Consider the following 15,252-nt stretch of genomic DNA (forward strand, 5'->3'; position numbering starts at 1 on the left):
CCCTCTCAACAGCGTTCTTCCTCACCAGAGAACTGCAGAGCGAAGCCCTGCTTGCTAGTGAAGAAGTCCGTGGTGAACTGCAAGCTGACAGTGTTGAAGGTGCTGTGGGCATCTGGCGGCAGCACTGAGCCACTCAACTCCCTCAGAAGGACCCCTCCATCCTGGGGCCCATCCCAGATCCGAAGCACGTCGTGGACCTCCTCCGTGTGGAAAACAAGGAAATGCAGACTGGTAGAGAAAAAAAAAGGATACTTTAGAGGCTATGACAGTTGGTAGATGACATTGAATTTGGGCCTGCCATGCATCTCCCTCTACAGTTCAGACTCACAGACAGCGCCCACCAATCTCAGGCAGACAAAAAGTTTTAGTCCTTTTTTTATGGAAGGTAATTGCAGCAGAGGTCTATATCTTGCAATTTTTCCATTAACAGCTTTAGTCAAGAGCAAAAGCTGGACTGCAATTCTTAGACTAATATGGATGCTACAATTAAATATCATGATAAAACAGGAAAAGAACATTTTAGGCTTTTAGAAATACAATTCACAATTTTAAAAAAAGGATGAGTCAGAGCTGAGGAGCAGGAAATAAATGGTTTAAATTAAACTACTGAGTATTTAAAAAAAATAAATGCACACGCAGTAATAATGTGATTAAAAGAGACAATAAGAATAGAGGAAAGACAAAAACACAGTTAAGGGCAAGTACAAAGAGGGGAAACAAATAGCATTTTAAAGTGAATCACAGACGCCAGATCCAGAGCATTCAATGGATGTTCCACAGTGTCAGTCAAGCAGCTACGTCCACCACAGCATTTAATAGTTTCAGTCTAGACATCAGAAAGATGACGCTGTCAAAATATCTACTCTTCTTTTTGGCTTAGACAGCTGTCAGACGGCTGGTGGTCCACTGGATGTGAAATGCACTGTAGTTGTGTGTTTGTGTGTGTGGATGTGTGTTTAAGTAGGACAAAAGAGCTAGAATGTGGTATTTTACAATAGATTAGAGACTGGCAATGTTGTTGACACTCAAAACACTAAAGGAGTGATTTTAAGTTTTATCCTGTGGCACAGTCTCAGATACTTTCAAAAATGATAAAAACACAGCTCATTTTTTTTCCATCTCATTTCATTTTCACTTTTGATTTTTTTTTCCACCTAAACAACTCCTGTACTCCATTTCCTAACATATAATTTTAAACTTAACAAGTTGAATGGTAATCTCTGTCCCAGTCATCCAGAGTGAATCATGGTACTTTATGTGCTTTTAGTATCCTCATCCCTTTACACACATACACACAGAGCCTTGAGCTACAGATGATGCAGAGTAAAAACAGCAACCCACTGATATGTCGGGTTTAGCAACAAGTTCCCACCGTTTCTGCATAATTGGTGTCAGACTCCGATTCCCATACTGTCTGATGTGTGAGCAGCAGCCAGAGGCTACTGAACAATGCGCTGTGTGTGTGGATACTGTACATAACCTACTTGACAAGTCCTGTCGCAATGCTTGTGAAAGAAGTGCACATAAAACAAACAGAGGCAGACAGCCGCACCAATACATATCCACGCAAATGTACACTGATAGGTATATTTAAGTGTATGCTGCAGTACACACTCATACGTAAGCATCCATGCCTGGGAAACAGCTGCAGGTGCAGAGACATGCATACATACAGTACACACCTTACCCAGCTTATCTCTGCAAAGCAGAACATCAAGTTTCTTACTTTTATTATCGTCTAAGAACTAGCATAAACCCTAATCCCATTCATTGTGCTTATTCCTCTGCTTGCAGTTCTCTTGCTGATATTCACTCAAGGATAATGCCCTGTGATATGCATTAATCATTCAAAGCGCAATAATAACGTTGTACATTAAAAATAAATAGTAATGCATCACTAATACATATGACCTGTTACAAGAGATAGAAGAACAAGCAAGCTAAACCTGTTTATTTCTTCCCAATACTCTGGGCCGCATAAAGAACCTATTGTGATTTAACGTGTACTTATTGTTTATTAAGACTTAGAGAAGACACCCATTTCTTTTATTAAGAGTGGCAACAGCCTCATATCTTATATTGTATGCAATGTAACTGATTGAGGACAGAAAACGCAGCTAATATGAAGCTTCAGCCATCCAAATTGGTCAAGTGGACATCCTCCAAAGTTACAGCATTTTTAGTACAAAATTCCCTCTTTTTGTTGATATTCTTTCACTGCTGCTCAACAGGGGAACATGAAGAGAGAACTTAGTACTAAAAATAATTTTTGATATTCACTTAATTTGACTAATTTGGACAGGTCAAGCCTCATATAAGTTTTAGATAAACAAAACGACAACTGTAGATTTTGTCCGCCATCATTTCCATTGAAAGCGTAGGAAGGGATCTGTTGATAGTCAGCGTGAACAGGAGGAATAATTACAGCAAGCTTAACCTGTTTCAGGGTATATATGGGCACCAGACTATTGTTTTAAGACAGACTGGAAAAACTGGGAATGTATCCTTTCAGAGTCAAAATTCTGGTGATCGTAACAGTGGTGACCCACTACCGCTACCGTTCTTGGCTAGCTCCTGCACCTCCAGCGAACATAGGTTATGCTCAAAGGCCTCCTGTCATGTAGGTGCCTTAGGCAGTCAGATGCTTGTTATGCAAATGCTGTTATGAAACCCTAAGGTACCACGATCCTTTTACCTACGCTCCACCTCCCCACACTCTAGAGGGCAGACACCGAGGTGTTTCATAGGATTTTAAAACATGAATAAAACAAAAAGAGCATGTTTCATAATACGTGTATGTCTGCCTGCATAGACTATTAATGTGTATATGTAGGTAAGTATGTATATGTAGTGTTGAAGGTGTGAGTGAGTGTAAAAGATGGTTCTGGGGATTTGCATGAGCAATGTCAAAATCAAGCAGCGGTCACGTGTTGAATCCGTACTCATGTGCTGAAGGATCTCATGTTCTAATGCAACCTTCAGGACTGTCAGACACAGAATGGCATCATGTTCTATTTCCAGATTTATGTGTTAAAAGACAGATGGAAAGGTGGGTGGAAAGGAAGAGGTACGTTGAGGGAAAGCAGAAGGTGAGGGAGGGAACAAAAACAAGAACAACGTTAATCATTGCTGGGTTGCTGGAAGAAGAGGATGATGGCAGGAGGATAAGAGGTTGATGGAGAGCAGAGGAAGCGCTGAAGGATGGAGGGATTTGTGCTGAGCGCTTGGATGGATAGGATGGACGTGGGCTGCATGTTAGGATAATTGGATCCTTTTATACAAGACCTAAATAGCCAATCTCTCCTTGTCACTTTCTGAGAGTGAAGGCTGGGGGGCGGGATAAGGAGATAGTGAAAAAGAAAAGATGGTGAGAGGATAAGAGTGATGCAGGAAGGTAGTAAGAAAATATGTTGATACTGGCATGTAAAAACCTCTCTTTCTCTATTTTTCTTTTACTTGGAGGTCTTAGTAGAACACATGCAGGGCATGTAGCCAAGATGTTATTTCTTTCATGAACCAAACTCTTTTTTTCATTAATCGGCATGTTCTATTTTAACTTTTGTTATGGCTACTCCCCATTCTTCTTGCTTTGTCAGTGTGCTCTGTGATGCAAACTCTGCCGCCACAGCTAACTCTGAGACGTGTGTGTGAAAGAGAGCACAGAGTGTGTGTCAAGGTTCACACTTCTTAAATGTGGACAAAATGCTTCACAGCTACTCTTCCAAAGTTGTTCATTTCAGAGGAAGTGGGAAGAGAAATGCTTCCAGTTGGGAGTCCATTTGGAGACAACTTTTCCACTTAACACAAATGCTTGGGGATGAAGTGGAGTGAGTGGGGGTTGGGTATATGAGTATGAATAAAATGACAGGTTGAAAGAAGTGGAATTAATATATGTCTCACTGAGAAAAAGAAAATTTGGGTCTCTGTAGGCGGTTAACGTTTTTTTGGAGTCATAGGAAGCCATGTTTTGAAGTTTACGGCTGAGGGCTCTTCCTTACACTTGTCCCTCTCTTAACAAGATAAAATAGTTCAATCAAGTGTCAGAGCAATCGCCATGAGGAGATGGGAGAAGGAGATGGGGAAGAGAGCGATTTCTCAGGTCTCTTTTGATTCTGCCTTAACTATTTTGTATTCACATGAGAGAAATAGGGTGTTGAGACTCTCATATGAATACAAAACAGTCTAGCTGCAATCACGAGTCCTGTAGGGAGTCTTCAGAATAGGTGTATGTGTGCATGGAGATGATAAATAAGTAAGAGCATGTGTGTGTGTGTGTGTGTGTTTGGTATGGAATGAAAATGAGAATGAGAAAGAAGAGAGATGTGGAGCAAACATACGCATGCAACCACCTTCACTTACAACTAATTGAGATTGTGTGTATAAAGGCAATGTCACACCGAGGGCTAACCTCATCAATATGTGTGGAAGTGGCCTCTGTGGGACTGTCCCTGTGGGATCATCCATCAGGTTTGAGACACATCCATACCATGACATTTTAAAAGAGACCAAGCACACCAGAGAGTACAACCAACACTGGGGTTCTCTTGACACCTGAGCACAGATGTGGTCACAGCAATCTTTGTCCACTTCATGTACTGCAAGGCATATGATGTAATAAAATGTAAGCAGTGTTATCATATACATAATAGAACAGTCACAATTATTTTTACACAGGAAAATGTGTGAAATTGGGAAATGGGGCAGTGAGATAAAAGCAGAGGTTTAAGAACACACACACATCCCTCATCCCGACCCTTAAAAATATTCTTGAATACCGCTTTAACCTTAAACTAATCCTAATTAAAACAATAAAACCCAAGTCATGCTCCCAAAAATAAAAACAAGCCAAAAAATTGTAACTTTGTTTAAAAAAAATAAATAAATAAAAAGAAAATCGGTATTCTGATTTCAGTGTGATTCTCACACAAGCAAACACACTCACACACACATGTTGTCCTAGGTAACTTTTGGGGACATTACATAGACTTACATTCATTTCCTGGAGAATCACCCCTAACCTTAACCACTACTTGCCTAACTCTAATCCTTACCCTAACCTTGGCCACTGACCCAGCTTTTTCCCCAATTGGGGACACAGCTTTTGTCCTCAGTTGGACAAGCTGTCACCAGTTAACTGGCATTTGGTCTGAAATTTGTCCTCGAAAGTAGCCTATGACACACACACACATGGACACACTGAAAACATGTAATACTATTTTCTGGGTTGTGCAAAACCCACTTGTGTGCAGAACCCAATGAAATATATGTGCATATTCATTTTAGACTGAGGGCACAACTTCTGTGGTGGACCATGACAAATTGTGGAGGCACTGCATTGGAATCCTTAAAGGAGGAATCCACCCTAAAATAGAATCCACATTCAATATGTTATTTCTGAAATGTTTTACAGCTCAGATTTTATCATATTAGAAGTCTCTTTTTAAGCTGAACAGCACTGGCAGTACTGATAATCATACTGTATTTATAACAAGTCTCGGTGATGCTCCACAGACAGTGAACAATGAGACATCTGGTAAGACACTGTGATTTTCTTGAGATCTGAAGATATTTTGTAATTCAGATCTCAAAATAGTTAAATGTAGTTTCAGAGATTAATTGTACCGTTCAGAATCACTAGATTCACACTGAATATTCAGTTTTACAGTATATTCTCCCTTTTAAAGGATGTTGAGTGAGATGATTCTAAGCTCTATGAGTATCTTTATCAACAGAAAACCTTCTGGTGATATGCAATCTTTCCTGAAAGGCCAATATATGGCATCCAGGATGGCACTGTGGATGGCTGCTTCAGTGGCTGCCTTTTGTTTGTTAATTCAGTGCTCTGCCTTAATACCTGTGATTCTTATACCAGAGAGGGAAACAACTCCTGCGGATTTATTTCCCACTTTTCTCGCCTCATCTGTGGAATTACCGGGTATTCTGGTCAAAGGTGCCCACACCTTTTTCATCATACAAAAAAATAACATCTACAAACAGAGTTACAAACATACACACCACACATTCACAAACAGAGCAAAAATCAAAGAAGACAAAAACCACAAAGAGAAAAAAGCCAGACTAGTCAGAGATAAAATACATCAATGTTTCAGCCTATATCAGCCTAACGTTAAAGAGAAAGCATGAGAAAAAGAATAGCAAGAAGCAGCAGGAGAGTGAAGGTGTCTAATAATTGGGCCCCAGGTACTCTCAAATTTTTCATGAAAACCATGTATGTTGCTTCAAAGCCTCTTAAGTTGTACCCCTGAGACCAGTTCCCTAAACTATCTGGAGAAACAAGAAGCACTGGTAGTCTTCCATTCCTTAAGAATTATCCTGTTTACTACTAACATACCAAACATAAGGGTCTGCTGTGCAGTATGAGGCAGTGCAAGAAGCTTTAGAACAACCAAACAAGGCAATAATGCATCAGCTTCAATCTGCAAATCATAAATTTTACAATACCAAGTAAAGATATCCCGCCAAAAAGGGCCAATCAAACCAGAAAGTATGACCTAGAGTACCTTTTGAGAAGTTACATCTGTCACTAATATCTGATACATTAGGATACATTTTGTTAATCTTATGTCTATGTCTATGTAATGTCTATGTAATCTATACATGACTTTGAACTGAATCAATTGCAACCTGGCATTAATTGAACCTAAATGGATCCTCTCCATCCCCTCCCTCCACCCTCCTTTGATATGGTTTGATGATACAATAGTTGTATTATAAAACAGTGACAAAAATTTTGAAACAAGATGTTTAGAATCAGGATGTTGTTTCATTAAAGCATAAAAAGAGTTTTCCTTGGATGGGTTTTCAATTTTTTTTTTTAATTATTCAAAACAAAATGTCTGACTGAGAAAGTTTCTTTCAGCTCCATACGGGATGCAAAGTGATTATTTATCTACAAGTCTGCGATGGTTGTCAGACCATTATCCTTACAGTAAGAAAAGGCTTGATTGGGATGGAATAAAATTATGACTGAAACAAATAGCAGAATAAACAGAAAATCCAGGTGCTTGGAGCTAACCCTTTTAATTTGTTTTAAAATTTTAATTGAGTTTGCAGGACAAAACTATCTACACCAGATGCAATGGATAATCCTTAGTGGAAAACAGAAGAGCTGAAAGAGAATTGTTTCTTGCTGCATGGGACTCCGATTGCAGCCATTTGGGTGTATCAGAGAGCTCATTTGTTTGAGGGAACTGGTCTTGCCAATAAATTAAGGCTCTGGCATTGGCTGCCCAATAATAATGTTGGAACACTGGAAGGGATAAACCCTCCAGTTTCTTGGACTTTTGTAAATGAGCCTTGGAGATACGATGGGTTTAATACCCCAAAACAAATGGCATTACTATTGAATCAAGAATAAAGAATGACAACAAAAGCTTAATTGAAATATTTTGAAACAAATACAGAAACCTGGGGAGCAACACCACCTTAATTGCATTTACACACCCTATAAGAAAAAGTGGAAGAAAAAGACCTCCAAAATCAATATCTCTCTTAAGTGCATCTAACTGAATACAAAAGTTGTTCTTAAATAAGAGCTTAGGATTTACAGGAATAGACAAGCCCAAGTGAACTGGTCTTTGGCAATTTCAAAGGTAAGAGATTCAAGAAAAAGATGATCCAAACATTCTATAAGATGAATGAATGCACTTTTCCTTTAATTAATGGAATACCCATAAAAGCTCCCAAAACAACTGATTAAAGAGAGGAGTGGAGGGAGGGATGAATGGGAGTCTGACAAGAAAATCAACAAATCGTCTGCGTAAAGAGATCATTTACGTTCAATACTCCTCACCTTAATTCCCTTAATAGCAGCATGTTTCCTTATACTAATAGCCAGAGGCCCGAATGCTAAATTGAACAACAGAAGACTGGCACAGCAGCCCCGCCTTGTCCCATGCTTAAGGTTAAAGGATAATAACCTATTACCATTAGTAAGAATGACAGATGTAGGGCAAGCATAGAGCATCTTAATAAGTGATAAAAAAGAATTCACCAAAACCATGTCTCAAAGTGGTGTGCACATATCTCCATTCAGTCTGGTCAAATGCCCATTCTGCATCAAGTGAGATACCCACAGGCTTATCATTTACTTTATATTTAGCATACATTATATTACATAATCTCTGGGTGTTAAAAAAAAAAAAATCTACTAGACACAGAGCCATTTTGATCAGGATGTATTAGAGATGAAACATGTCTGCCAAACCTTGTGGCCAGCATCCTTGCTACCACTTTCTGATTGTAATTTAAAAGACTGAGGGGTCTATAAGCCAACGGATCTGAATCAGCCCTCCCTTTCTTAAGTAGTAGATTAACACTGGCCTCATAAAAAGATTGTGGAAATATCTTATTGACAATGGAATGGTTAATCATTCTGAATAAAAAGGGGGTGATGAAATCACTGTACAACTTAAAAAAACAAACCCATATAGGCCTGCGGCCTTACCGCTTGGGAGTGATTTTATTGCCTCTTTAATTTCTTGAACAGTAAAATTGCAATCTAGATCAACATTAGCAGATTCACTTATTTTAGTTAATCTAAGTTTTTCTCTATATCATTATCATCAGATGCATTGCAGTTAGATGTATATAACTTTGCATAGAGATCTCTGAAGTAGTCATTTATATCTTGAGGATCAGTTAAGATTTCCCCAGAGGAAGACCTAATTCTGAAAATGGACCTACTCGCCTGTGCACCCTGCAGCTGCCTGGCCAACAATTTGCCTGGTTTGTCATTCAATTCAAATTGCTTTTGTCTCAGATCACTGATCTCTAATCATTCAAAATGGTGTTATATTCGTTCATGATACAAGTAGAGATCTTTCATGGACAGAGAGGATATGTAAGCCCTCTCTGATTCAGAAAGCTGTAACTCTATTCCGACATGGTGTTTATGCCTTTCCTTCTTCTTAGAGGCTTCAGAAGCAATGATTTTGCCTCTTACCACGGCTTTAAAAGATTCCCACAAAATAGAATCAGAAACAGCCCTGTTATCAACTGACAAAAAATCATCCATGGCTGCTTTCATATAATCATGAAAATTAATGTCTTGCAATAATAAAGGATTAAAGCACCAGGAATAATAGCTTTGTGTAAGGACCAATTAAGAGGACTATGGTAAGAGGACTATGATGAGAAATTAAGATTCCCTGGAATTTTGTGTGTAATACCATTGAGATCAACTTAAAATCAATAATGAAATAAACACTGCAAATGTATGTTTTATGCACATGTGAAAGAAATAATCGTTCACTGAGTGGTGTATTCTCCATATATCAACTAAGTTAAAGGTTTTAATCAAATTATTCAAAGTGCCTACTGAGTTAATAAACGGAGGAGGGAGTGTAGATAGGCAGTCAAGATAGGCATCTCGATAACAATTATAATCACCCCCTATAATCAAGTTGAATTCAGATCTGGTAATAAATTGAAAACCTCTGAAAGAAGTCAGGGTCATGCATATTAGGACCATATATATTAAGACAGGTAATAGGAATATTGTTAATGTTTCCTGCGACTAACAAGTACCTACCAGAGAAGAGATAATTGAAATAGTACAGATTTTCTAAACATTACAGTAACCCCCCTAAATTTGGATGAAAACTGAATTGATAAACCTTTGAGAACCAATTTGACCTGAGTCTACTTTGATCAGAAGGCTTAATATGTGTTTCTTGTACAGATATAACATCAGCAGACAGAGATTTCACATGTGAGAAAACCTTCCCTCTCTTAACTTGACTTCCCATACCCTTTACATTCCACGTAACAAAGGTTAATGTCCCTACATCAGATGTATTCTTAACCATTCCTGTCAATGCAAGAATATAGGACAAGTATAACACACAAAAAAAACTTGGCAAATTTGAATAAAATTTGAAATATTCCCCAGTATGGCACAAATGACATACCCCAAATCCCCCCAAACCACTTCTAAGCCAAACAGGTTGGTCTTACCCCCATCTTCTTAAGGAAACAACAAGGCAATAATAAGGGTTGATCTCATTGGCCCTCACAATCAAAATCATTGTGGTAACCCTCTCAAAATTTAACCTATAATGCTCAGATAAGGAATAGTAGCCTGTGCTTAATCACCCTTTCAATTTAAGAAGAAAAAAAAAATGAACAAAATTGTATACCAGACCATTACAGTTACCTACCAAATAGTCCATCTTGCAGCCCACACTTCTGTAGCTTTTACCAGCCACATGTGTTTGTAGAATCAGCTGGAGGGTAAGGAGTCTGCAAAATGCTTTGCGTCCTCCGGTGAAGTAAATGCAGTAGTCTTTCCATGTGCTCGATGCGCAGCTTGGCAGGGAAGCAGAGACTGGTTTTCATGTTAGCCTCATGGAGTGTCTTGATGACCTTGCTGAAGGCTTGTCACTGATTCATTACCTCTGATGTATAATCCCGGGAAGATAGACACCCTAGTACCATTGTACTACAGGGGTGCTTTCTTCAGGCTTGGTCATAGAATCAGCTCCTTGTCCTGATTGTGGCGTATTTTAGCAATAATTGTCTGGGATCACTCTCCTTCTGCCATTGGTCAGGGTTTCAGGATATGATGGGCTCTGCACTTCCACCGGCCTGGAAAACGCAGTCTGGCCAAAGTGTTTAGTGATCAGTTCAGCTACAAAAACCTTGGGTGTCACTTCTCCACACCTTCAGGGATTCCTATAAACTTCAGATTTAACTGCCTGGAATGACCCTCCAAGTCCTTCACCTTCCAGCAGAGAGAGTCATTTGCTGGCTGCAACTCTTGACAGGCCCTCTCTAGTGCCAGGTATCATCGATTAACTTCTTCACCTCCGTACCTTGATTTTCTATGGCGGCGAATATCACAGATGGTGAAGGTTGGGAAACAGCTGCCTCAAAATTCACTGTATCCTGAGTTGTTGGCTATGTAGCGATGTACTTCTCATCAGGTGCAGCTGCGTTTGAAGTTCAGTTGCTCAGTTTTTTCTCAGTCTGATTGCCTTTACGAGACTTAGTCTTCAATCCCATCAAAACCTTTAATGGGAGGCCCAAAATGTCCGCCACACAAATATTAAACTACAACCATAGAGTGATTAAATGTATTAATTAAGATTGTCGTGAGCAGAGGCTACCACACACACAGCTAATCCATACATTGCCGGAAGTGTCCCACCAAAGGTGCCCTCACCTTCAGCCAGGTAGTGAAACACAGGCGGAGAGGAAAAGGTGTTGGTGCGCTTGCGCTCCAACGAAACAGACTGTGCAACAAATTGGAAGAACTTCAGCGGCTGGTGGGGAAAAAACAGAGACTTTTCTTCATCTTCATGGAGATGTGGCTGTGTGGATCAATACCGGACTCTGCACTGCAGCTGGCAGGCTTCCAACTTTTCAGAGCAGAGTGTGACACAGAACTCTATGGCAAAACCAAGGGTGGAGTTATCTATTTTTACACACATGATGACTGGTGTAATGACATGACAGTGATTCTGCAGTACTGTTCTCCTGATCTGGAATCTTTTTTCAGCAACTGTAAACCCTACTACTCCCCCCATGAGTTTGAGTCCTTCATACTGGTTTGTGTTCTGTGTTCTGACAAGCCACTGTTATACTATTATCAGCGGTGCTTACCACGCTGTCCCCTGCGCTGCACTGGGCCACTCTGACCACATTATGGTCCATGTGATCCCCACATACAAGCAGAAATTAAAACTCTCTAAGCCTGTGATGAGGGTTTCTGAGAAGTGGAGCAGTGATGTTTTGGAGGACCTCCATGAGTGTTTGAACTGTTCAGACTGGGATGTTTTCAGGACTGCCACCAACAGTCTAGATGAGTACACAGAGGCTGTGACACCCTACATCAGCTTCTGTGAAGACAGCTGTATACCATCACGCAACAGGGTGGGTTACTACGATGAAAAACCCTGGTTCACAGCTAAACACAGAAGGTTAACGTTGGAAAAGGAGAAGGTGATGAGGAGACCAGCTGTTCATAGACATCTTTAACACCTCACTGAAGATTAGGCAAGGGTATAGTTAGGATTTTATAGAAACCAATACTGCTTATCTATATCGATACTTATCGATACTCTTACTGATACTACTCTCCATAAATTTGTGCAAAAAACTAAGACGACATGAAAAAATGTGAAAAGATTCAACAGTTATTTATTTACGAACATAACAGTTGAATTAGAGGTACTTAAAAAAACAGTGCTATTTCCTGAGTTAATAACTACACCTCTTTTTTTTTTAAAATAACAATTAGGTCTGTAGTCAACCAAAAAAAATCTTGGTTGACTGAAATTCTACCTATTCTTCAACCAAAGGATTGGTCGATGGGGAAAAATGCGAAATTCACATAATATAATAAACAAGCCAAGATAGCCCTCCAAGATACTTAGCAGGTGATATCATGGTGATACCTAGTGTCGGCAACATTTTTTGCCAATACTAGATATCAAACAAAAGCCAGAACCTATATCGTATTAAGTTGCTGTGAGCTGTAAATCCGGCACTTCTAAGCAGAAAGCAGAAGATAATCCATCACAGACCCACTACTGGATCCCCATGCAGTTTGCCTACAAAGCCTCACAGACTTCCTGTCTGACAGGAAGCAGCATGTGAAGCTGGAGAAACATGTCCCCAACTCCCTGACCATCAGCACGAGTTCCCCTCAGGGCTTCTCCACTTCTTTTCTTCCTTTACACCAACAGCTGCACTTCCAGTCATCAGTCTGTCAAGCTCCCGAAGTCTGCAGATGAAACCACCCTCCCTGGGCTCATCTTTGAAGAGGATGAGAATTGGAGCTCAGTGCTCTAAAGACAGTGAAGATGGTTGTGGATTTCCAAAGGAGCACAGCCCCACCTGCCTCCATCACCCTGTGTGACTCCCCAATCGACACTGTGGAGTCCCCTACTTCCTGGGAACCATCATCACCCAGGACCTCAAGTGAGAGCAGAACATCAGCAGCCTAACCAAGAAAGCACAACAGAGGATGTACTTCCCATGGCAGCTGAAGAGGTTAAACCTGCCAAAGTCAATGATGGTGCACTTCTACTCTGCCATCATTGAGTCCATCCTCACCTCCTCCACCATCTGGTACACTGCTGCAACTGCCAGGGACAATAGCAGACTGCAGTGTATTATCCGTTGTGCTGAGAAGGTGATTGGCTGCACCCTGCCATCCCTCCAGGACCTGCACACCTCCAGGACCCTGAGGTGAGCAGGAAAGATTATGGCTGACCCCTACCACCCCGGACATAAACTTTTTCAAACACTCCCATCCAGCAAGAGGTTGTAGTCTATCATGACTGAAACCTCATGCCACAAGAACAGTTTCTTCCTGTCTGCAGCTGGCCTCATCAACAAGGCCCGGGACCCCTACTGACATGCACTCTATCCCACTCATAGACACTACACGTTATATTAACATAAAAATGTCATCATCTGCACAGCTAAGAGCCCATCACATTGAAGATGGGCACATTACCTTAATGTAATTATTTGTAATTTTACATTTGCACATGTAAAATTGTCTTATATTATGAACTTTTGCACATTCCCTGTCAATATCTTATGCAATCCAACAGCTCTTTTCAGTTATTTATTATATATTTTACTGTAAATTTTATTTACAGTAAAATTTCTGGTTTCTGTTTCTGGTTATATTTAAATATTATTAATACACCAATTAACAATATCAATTGACCAATGGAACCAAAAGAGGAGGGATTAAGCAGCAACAGAGCAGTACCATACAGTACCATAACCACAGAAGTACACTCTGTTTTACAACACTGGGGTTCTGATATTAAAGGGCATTATTTCTTACTAAATACCAATTTTTAGATGAACACTTATGGTTTCATTGTTCAGTGTACCATGTGGCCTAGATACCTCATTTGCTCTCTGTAGCAGTAACCACTGAATGTTCCATCGGTGAAATGGCTCATTGCCTCCCTTATCTATATTCCTTTTATCTTGTTATTATCTCTTTATGTCTGTATTCCACTCTCTGCCTCCCACCTATATTCTCTCTCCATCAATAACTCTCGGCAAGCCAGTCCACAGGCTTTTTAGACAGCTGCTGTCAATCGGCACAACTCCTGGTCTCACACTTACTCAGTAAGGTTTGATTAGTGTGCTACCTTCAGCTACATCATTTGATATACAAGGAATCCCTGGACTAATGCATTGCAAATTCTTCTCAATAATGAATTGCGTGGGTAGGATCAAAGGCATGGATATGGAGCATATCTTGCAGAGGAATGGCACAGACCCAGAGGTAGTGAAGGCACTAATGAACCTAAACTAGCAATCATAAGGGACCTAGGAATGTCAGATGTACAAGCTATGAGACAACATCTACACACAAATAGATTCATGCAGACAACCACACAGAACTGTATTATGTATGCAAAATTAAAAAGGTACAGTGAAAAAACAACAACAAAAAAAACTATATACAGTGCAGTCTGAAAGTATAAGGGCATTTTTAGTTTTGGATCTACTTTCAAATTAAAAAACTACCAAACTCAAGCTAAAAAAATCCCCGAAACAAGCAAGTACTAAAGACGGCTACGTTATAAGCCTGACAAAGCATTACCAGGGAAGATACCAAACTTCTGTTTCTCTGTGGGCCGTAGAATTCAGCCACTTATTGCCTGAATTTACAACCAAATATTAAACATGAAAACTTTGCATATAGAATGTATATTAAAAGGGCAATGATTCCTATGTATTTAATCTCATGTGGATACAAACACCTTGGAATTAAATTTAAATTAAATAAAATTATAATGAATAAAAGTCAGCACCTTAAACTAAAAGTTGTTCAATTTAAAATCTAATGTGCTTGAACACAGAGCCACACAATAAAGGAATATGTAGTATATTTACAAATATATATACTGTATTTCATTGACAAATGATGTTTCACTATGATGTGCATGTGATTTTGTAGGAAAAGTTAATCCAATTCATGACAAAAGAGATTATAGCCCTCCCACTTAAACCATCTATTGTGTTCTCTGCCTCTTCCACATGTTCCTTCACATACACATGTACTTATGTATTTAACAGCATTCTCCTTGAAGAGCGCTGTCCCCTGAGCACTGTTCTTTCAAGCACCTAGGCTTACAAGACTACTGCATTAGTTTGCTGCTTCATGACAGTGCATAAACACAGTTCATATTCTGAATACATCTCAACATACTTACCCTACTCCATGCAAGTGTCATCCATTTCAGTGTTTAT

The 15,252-nt window shown here is 39.7% G+C and overlaps 1 protein-coding gene across 8 annotated transcripts in view; it reads right to left on the minus strand.

The window, feature by feature from the left end:
* Nucleotides 1-15,252, minus strand: part of csmd2 (CUB and Sushi multiple domains 2) — a 270,946-nt gene that overhangs the window by 85,419 nt on the left and 170,275 nt on the right. For all 8 annotated transcript variants that reach the window (XM_042436067.1, XM_042436065.1, XM_042436068.1 and 5 more), the window contains one exon: nt 26-228. In XM_042436067.1, coding sequence (XP_042292001.1) covers nt 26-228 — 203 coding nt within the window. The remainder of the gene's footprint in view (nt 1-25; nt 229-15,252) is intronic.

The sequence above is a fragment of the Thunnus maccoyii genome, chromosome 15, assembly GCF_910596095.1.
Source record: "Thunnus maccoyii chromosome 15, fThuMac1.1, whole genome shotgun sequence".
Lineage (NCBI taxonomy): Eukaryota > Metazoa > Chordata > Actinopteri > Scombriformes > Scombridae > Thunnus > Thunnus maccoyii.